The sequence below is a fragment of the Nomascus leucogenys genome, chromosome 13, assembly GCF_006542625.1.
Source record: "Nomascus leucogenys isolate Asia chromosome 13, Asia_NLE_v1, whole genome shotgun sequence".
Classification (NCBI taxonomy): domain Eukaryota; kingdom Metazoa; phylum Chordata; class Mammalia; order Primates; family Hylobatidae; genus Nomascus; species Nomascus leucogenys.
Window position 1 is genome coordinate 31,962,667 of NC_044393.1, and position 7,845 is coordinate 31,970,511.

General features: G+C 49.6%; 1 protein-coding gene across 2 annotated transcripts in view; it reads right to left on the reverse strand.

Moving 5' to 3' along the window:
* XKR7 (XK related 7) overlaps nucleotides 1-7,845 on the reverse strand; it is a 28,824-nt gene extending 20,979 nt beyond the window's left edge. The window contains exon 1 of one of the 2 annotated variants that reach the window (XM_030825402.1): nucleotides 7,088-7,845. In XM_030825402.1, the coding sequence (XP_030681262.1) occupies nucleotides 7,088-7,671 (584 nt within the window). In that variant the 5' untranslated portion in view covers nucleotides 7,672-7,845. The remainder of the gene's footprint in view (nucleotides 1-7,087) is intronic. The other variant, XM_030825403.1, reaches the window with a different exon arrangement.

Genomic DNA, 7,845 nt, shown 5'->3' on the forward strand with positions numbered 1-7,845 from the left:
AAGTATAATAAATTTCATTTTTTATACCAATTTTTAAAAAATAGACGAATCTATACATGCATTTTTTTAGCTAATTAAAAACCAGAGGCAAAATCTTCAAGCAATGCAAGAAATATCTACTTAGTAAGTGGAAATCTCCCCTGACCCCACCCCTCCCACCCCAAGAGATAATGAGCAGAGGGGAATCTCTTTATGCCTTTTCTGTATTGCCTGAGGTTTCAACAAGAATGTATAGCTTTTTGATCAACAGACAAAACAGCCAAACATTTTCCACTTTAGAACAATGACTTTTGCCTGGTTGAGGGAGTGGGAGGTGGTTTCTGGGGGGCAGAGGGTAGCATGTGTGGGATTTGTTCAGAGAAAGCTTCTTAGAAGAGGTGGCATTTGAGCTCAGCCTGGAAGGACGTGCAGAATTTCACTGGGAGGAGACTGGAAACTGGTGTTTGGTGTTGCTGGAGGAAGGACTGTAGGCAGTGGAGAGCAAGGGGGTGGGGAGCAGGTTGTCATGTGGGTACAGCAGGGAGGAAAGACAAAAGATCAGGGGGCAAAGGGCCTCAAAGCCAGGCTAAAGCACAGGGACTTGCTCTAGGGACAGAGGAGAGCCATCGCTCTGCCTGCAGGTGGAGGCTGGATTGGGGTTTGGGGGTGATAACTGGAGGCTGATAGGACTTCCCAGGGGAGGAATTTGGATGCCCTAACAAAGGCAGGGTGGTGAACAGAGAGGCCAGAGAAGATCCCAACCATCCTCCCTCCTCTCCCCAGGGACCTGCGCCCCAGCTGCTGGGTTCAAAGCCATTTCCTTGCAGCCCTCCGCCCTCCGCCCTCCCACTCCCCAGAGCTTCTCCTGTGTGGTCTTTATAGATCAAACAGGGGATGCTGGGCCCAACCGCCGCCGCTGTGTCTGTTAGGAGCAGCTCTAATGGTCCATGGCAGCTGGATGGGCAAGGGGAGGAGGCAGGGTAGGGGTGGAGAGCCTTCTGGAAAGAGGTCTCCCAGGAGGTGAGTGGTGAGGCCCAAACTGGAACAACCCTACAAAGGCAGAGCTGGGAGGAACCTCATGGATGGTCATTGAGTTCAGGGGGCTGTAAACAAGTGTCAGCTGTAGGACAGATTATTCAAAACGAAATCTTAGATATGTCATAAAAGAGACATTCAGAGATACTTGGGTTAAAATGATGGAGACAGGGCTGTAAAACACAGTTTGAAAATGATGGAATCCAACCCCTGACCTGTTTTACAAATAACAATGGCTAATGATCATTGTTGAGTGCTTCCTGTGTTCCAGGCACTGTGCTGAACACTAAACATTATTTAATTTTCTACTACCTCAAGCCCCATGCGATAGGTGCTATTATTAGAGTGTCCATTTAGCAGATGAGAAAATCAAGGCACAGACAAGTCATGCCACTTGTCCCACATCACAGAAAGTGGCAGGTGCAGGATATGGCTGATTCCAGAGAGTGGATTCTGAACCATTAACTCTGGCCCCAATGGAGAGACTGAGGACCAAAGAAAGAAAGAGGTCGCATTAGCTCAGCCTGAAGCAGACCCCCACCCCTGTTGCTACAGCTTGATCCAGTCTCCATTGTCTCTCTCCTGCATTTTTGTAACAACCTCCTCATGCATCTCCAGGCTTACTCTGCCTCCCTCCAGTCTATTCTCTCTCTTTTTTATTCTTTTTCTCTTGAGATGGAGTCTCACTCTGTCACCCAGGCTGGAGTGCAGTGGTGCACTCTCGGCTCACTGCAACCTCCACCTCCCGGGTTCAAGCGATTCTCCTGCCTCCGCCTCCCAAGTAGCTGGGATTACAGGCACGCACCACCATGCCCAGCTAGTTTTTGTATTTTTAGTACAGACGGGGGTTTCACCACGTTGGCCAGGCTGGTCTCGATCTCTTGACCTCGTGATCCGCCTGCCTCGGCCTCCCAAAGTGCTGGGATTACAAGCGTGAGCCACTGCGCCCGGCCCCTCCAGACTATTCTCCACCCAGCAGCCAGAGTGGACATTGCAAAACACAAGTCAAGATCATGTTCCTTCTCTGGCCAAATTCTCCTGGGCTCCCCATGTCATGAAGAGTAAAAGCCCTAGTCCTCATCATGGCCTCTGAGGCCCTGCATGACCTCGTCCCTGCCAATCTGTCCACCAGCATCTCCGAACATGCTCTCCTCACTCTATTTCTGCCACACAGGCCTTCTCCTTGCCCTTCCCTTTTCCTTTGCCTGCAAAACCCTTCCCAAGACCTCTACACAGCTTGTCCTCACCTCATGCAGCCCTTTGCCCACATGCCACCTCCTTGGAGAGGTCCACCCTGACCACCCTATCTCAAAGAGCCACACCTTTCCCTGGCACTCCAGTAGCTCCCTGCCCTGTTTCATTTTTTTCCCCATAGCACTTATCACGATCTGGCCCAGGTATTATATATCACATATAATATATATCATAGTTTATTTTTCTATTGGTTCCTTCATTAGGCTATTGAGCTCCAAGAGGGCAAGGACATTGTCTTGTTCACCACTCTATTCCCAGCACTTAGAACAGTGCCTGGTATACAGCAGGCGCTTAATAAATGTCTGCTGAATGCAGACATAAATGGATGACTGCCATGTCATTATGGCTTCAAGGGAAGGAATTCAGGACCCCCTTGCTGTCCTGCCACGTGCTCCGTGAACAAACCTTTGTTCCACAGGGAGCAAAGCCCAAGCTAATGCACTAATCATTGCCAGCAGTTTCTGAGCATTTAACGATGGAACGAGCCCTTTGCTGAACCCTTACACATTATCTCATTAAACCTTGAAACAACCCAAGAGGCGGGTGGGTACAATTATGGTCCCTAGTTTACAACGGATGAGAGATTATTTGCCTTGTCAAGATCACATATAAGAAGTAGTAAAGTCCGGATTTAAACTGAGGACATTTGAATCTAGAGTCCGTGTTCTCAACCGTTATGCCAAGAATGTAGTTTCCCAGAGGGGAAATCCAGAGCCTGACATTCACTTCCAGTAGGTCACTAACTCATTCCAGAACTTCTCTGTCATGCAGGGCTTCTTAGGTGACATAGAGTGCAGTGTCCGGGCCTGCGCATAGAGAGGGCATTAGAGGGAGGGCCCCCAAATCTCAATTGCCTAATTTTCTCCCCATTTGGGGGTTCCCAGATCCTGATAGCCTGGCAGGAATCCCATGTCAGATCATCTCCCACTAATTGGCTTAGCAAACCATGCTTATCTGGGTGAAGCTGGGGCCCATTGAGTTCAAGATTAGGAAAAGCAGGATTCATGGCTTACTGCTCTGCTGCCTACAGGGTCAGAGGGGACAGGGTTAGGACTTTAATTGGCTTAAGAACCCTGGGCAGTTTAACAGCTCAGAGAATTTAAAGGGAAGGGAGGGATGAAGATGCAGGTTGGTGTCCAGGCCACAGCCAGTTTCGTGCCCCGCCAGAAGATCTGTTTGCTGTTCTCTCAGAGGTTCAATCTCTCTGTGCACAAAGACATTGTTCTGGCATCTCCCAAAGTAGCCAGTGTGTGGTGTAAAAGATAGAGCTAGGTTTGGGACTGATCACCTTTCCTCACTTCTCAGTGGGTGACTTTTGGACAAAGTTCCTTATCTGATAAATGGGTATATCGATAGTCACCACGGGGGAGGGTTTCAGAGTAACATGAGATCACATGCCTGAAACACTCACACAGGGCCTGTGGGGACACAGTAGGTGTGCAGTGTCTATGTATGCTTTCTCCTGCTCTCTCTCTTCAGAGCTTCATTTTATGTTTAAATTAGTAATAAAATCTTCTGTGTGAAAAGACCTTATCAATTTGAAGAGCTAAACCAGAGGTTACAAAGAAGACAGGCTAATAAATATGTTTCCTTTGGTTGACACTATTTTTAAACATTTTAATTAGTAGTTAAATTTTGGAGAGTTCACGGAAAAATCCCAATTTCCCATTTCTCTTGAGAAATCAAGACTGGGTCCACGATTTCTCATGGCATGATCAGCTGGAGCTTCCCTTTTCCTCGAACACTACTTGCCCCCGAATGTCCTCTTGTCTAACACCCCTCGTATCTTATGGTCTGTTACCTGACTGGGTCCTCAAAGCATTTGAATTTTTAATTCAGCATTTTACAAGTCTAAGAAGTTGAAAAATATCTTCACGATTATAATTATTTTATTCAGAATTGAGGAAATGGGATCAGGAGGTGAGTGACTGCCTAGCCTTCTAGGTGTGATTCTGGAGGACTCAATCACACATCTCCCTCTTCATTACCCCAGGCCCCACCACTCAGAACATCTGTGGGAACATCTCACGTGGTAAGCAAATGTGCTTAATTTCGACGAATGCCAGCCCCTGCAGCTTCTCTATACCTTCTCTGGGTTTTCCCTCCATTTATCCAGGCCCTTAGCCATTTTCGAATCAGAGATTTTGGGGGCAAGGGCCCAGAGGCTTTTGCTTTGGCAATAGACCCAGAGTCAGAATTTCAGGAATGGGAAACTCTTAAGGTCATCACATCGAATCTCATTTCACACACAGGGAAACTGAGACCCAAAGATGGAAAGAGCCTTGCCCAAGGTCACCCAGCAAACTATAGTTTACAAACTAGGATAAAGATGTCAGCCTCCTGACCAGACCACCCCCGAATCCAGCCTTTTCCCCACAATACACACTGTTCCCATCCTCACCCACATAGTTCAACTCCCTGCCCCTCTTTTCACATTCTTATCTCAGTGCAACAGAAGCCCTGACTTTCTATCACACTGGAATCTTGGAATCTCAGATTCATACTTCTTTAAGCTTGAGGGACACTTTAGTGGCAGAATTACAAAGTGGATAAATTGAACTCAGGCTTTAAAGGCAGAGAGCCTGGAGTCTCAGCTCTTCAAGTTCCTAGCTGTGTGACCTTGGACAAGGATGCCCCCTCTCTGAGCCTCCATTCCCTCATCTGTCAAATAGAAATTATAATGCTAACCACATGACAGGATGATTAGAAGGGGTACAGGACATAAAGCAGGTAAAAAGGCAACCAGTAGGCTTGGCACAAAGTCAGTGTTTAATAAAATAATTGTTATAGAACTGTAAATTAGGGCTTTCATGTCTAAGTGAAATAGTACAGATATGATCAAAGGGAAGGATGGACAAATTAGAGCATATAGACTCTTCCTAAATTGTTACAGGATTGATACTGCTAGATCCAATTTTTTTAAAGGGAAGCTATGACTCCGGGTTTTTAAAATACTATACAAGCCACACAAAACACTTCCACAAGCCACATTCAACCTAAGAGCTATTAGATTGTTATCCTTACAAACTTATCTCATCCCAGCCTCCTCATTCTGCAAATGGGAGATAGTAGAAATAGCTAGTCCTTTTATCCATAGCCAAGAAACCATAGAGCTGAGGGGATCCTTAGCAATTCTAGCTACTCCCCTGAGACTCCACACCCATGGCCATTTTTGCCCTATTTGAGGGAAACTCAGTTTATGCTTAACAAAGAAGAGAAGTATTAGTTTCTTGTAAGTGGATTCTGAGTGGGGGGATAGCCAGTGAGTCGAGGGGTATCTGGCCCACTTTAGGCTGAAGGAAAAGGGGGATAAAGCTTGGCTACCAAGAATAGGAAGTTACCATTTCAGAATCTAAAAATATCTTTCACCATCTGTCCACTCGGGCACAGAATGATAAATGCAGATTAGTTCCTGGATGTAGACATGAATATTTTTATGTGTCACGCTAATAATAATAACACCACCTTGTGTGGATAGTGCTCCGCCCCCCTTTTCCCCCAGGGTAAGCTAAGTGGAATATACACATCATCTTGGCAGGAATAGATAGGGAAACAAAGGCAGAGAGATTCAACAACACAACAAGAGTGACACAGCAAGTGAGCAGTTGGGACAAACCCTAGGAGTCCTGTTTTCAACCCTCAGCCCCAAACTTAATCTTCTGAGTTAGGCAGAATGTGTTAACAAGTAGCAGAATAAATATAACAACAGCAGTAATCACCCTTTATATCTCTAGAGTGACTTTTTCCATGCTTTCCCCACACTCTTAAAATGTTACAGCCTGCAGGGCCCTCATGCAGACCTCTCACCTGACCATCCCAACAGGTAAGAATAATGCAATGATAAGACAATGCGATAAGAGGAGTAGGGATTCTCCCTCATTTCACAGAAGAGGAAACTGAGGCTTGGAAGGAGGAGAGCGGCTTGCCTAAGATCATATAGTAAGCAAGTTCATTCTGTTAGAGCACAGAAGGCCCTAAGCTACTAAATAGCAATTCGGAATCAAGAGGAGCCCTGGGTTTAGAATTCCTCCTCTCTCCAGTTAACTCAGTGCAGCAGGCACCCTCAGTCCTGGCAGAGGAAGAAGACTGAAAGTGGGCAGCTTGAACAAAGCCTCAGTTTTGCCTTACCAGTTTAGGATTAAAGGGCAGCCAGTGGCCACCTAATCTCAGATTCAAGATTCCAAATCCCCTTGGCCCCGTTGGAAGGGGAGGACCCTTAGTTGGGGCAGAGGGGGTCATAGGAAGTAGAAGAAGCCTGAGGGCTCCCCAGTTGGGTCCAGCATATCTTTCTCCAAAAAGTCAAGAAGTTTAGGCGGGATATTCATTTAGCTGTCTCAAATTCTGTGACTCTCCTTGCAGGTTGTGAATGAGTTGCAATTCTGAACTGAGGATCTTTGAGAGCAGGAAAGGACTTCTGAGATCCTTCCTGAGCCCAGGCTTGGCACTCAGGCAGAGAGGAGTGGGTTATGGCAGAATGGGGCCCTGTGGTCCTGTTTTAAGTTTCACACTTATCTTCATGAGCCCCGGGTCCTCCCCACTCACGCACACCCCTGAGGATCTCTTTCTCTCCTTTCTTGAACCATCCCCTCCCCTCTCAAAGGCCAGGTCAGACCGGATGGCACTGGGGTTGGTCAGGGCTTGGGGGCAGAGGTCAGGGAGGAGCCGACTGAGAAGAAATTAGAGCTGCAATGGGGTGGAGGTGGGGGGAGGTCAGGACAGGAGGGTAGCCCGGAAAGGTCAGATCAGGGCTGGGACGTCAGGTAGCCCTTCGCCACCCCCACTCCTCGGGCTCAGGTCCCTCCACCTGCGCTTCTCCTACCTCCAGACCTGGCCGAGCTGCAGGAGGTGGACGAGGGTCTGCAGCAGCCAGATGCAGAGGCGGCAGCAGCGGCGGCGGTAGGCGCTGGCCGAGGAGGGCTCAGGCTGGGGACACGGCTCGGGGCTGCCTTCTTTGGTCCGGAAGGCGCCGGCGCTGTCCTTGGTGCTGATGGCGGCTCCGCCGGCTACGCTGTCCTTGGTGCTGACGGCGGGTCCCGGGGACCCTGAGGGCTCCGAGTAGTCGTAGACGAACCAGCGGAAGCTCAGCAACTGCACGACCAGCGAGGGCAGGAGGACGAACAGCAAGGTGAGGCTGAAGTAGGTGTGTTCATTCTGCAGGTAGTAGGAGGCCGCCAGCCACAGGTCCGTGGCACCGTCGGAGAAGAACACGAGCAGCGCGCACAGCACCCAGAAGCAGTCCCGCAGCTCGTAGCGCGGCCCCGGGCCGCCCGCCCCGACGACCCCCGGTGGCCCGGCCGCCGCCGCCGCCTCCCTGCGCCCACTGGCACTGCCCCGGGCTCCACCGGCCGCCCCCTCCGGGTCCGGGCCGGCCGAGGCCGCCACTCCATCCGACTTCGCGGCCATGTTGGCGGAGAGGGAGGCGGGGAGCGACTTCCGGGCGGCGGAGGGGGGTGCGGCGTGGGGAGGACCCTGCGCAGGCGGCTCCTCTTCCTCCTTCTCCTCTTCTTCCTCCTCCCCTCCACTTCAATTATTCATTCTCCTAGGCGCCGCCCCGCCCCGCCCCCACCCGCCTGAGCT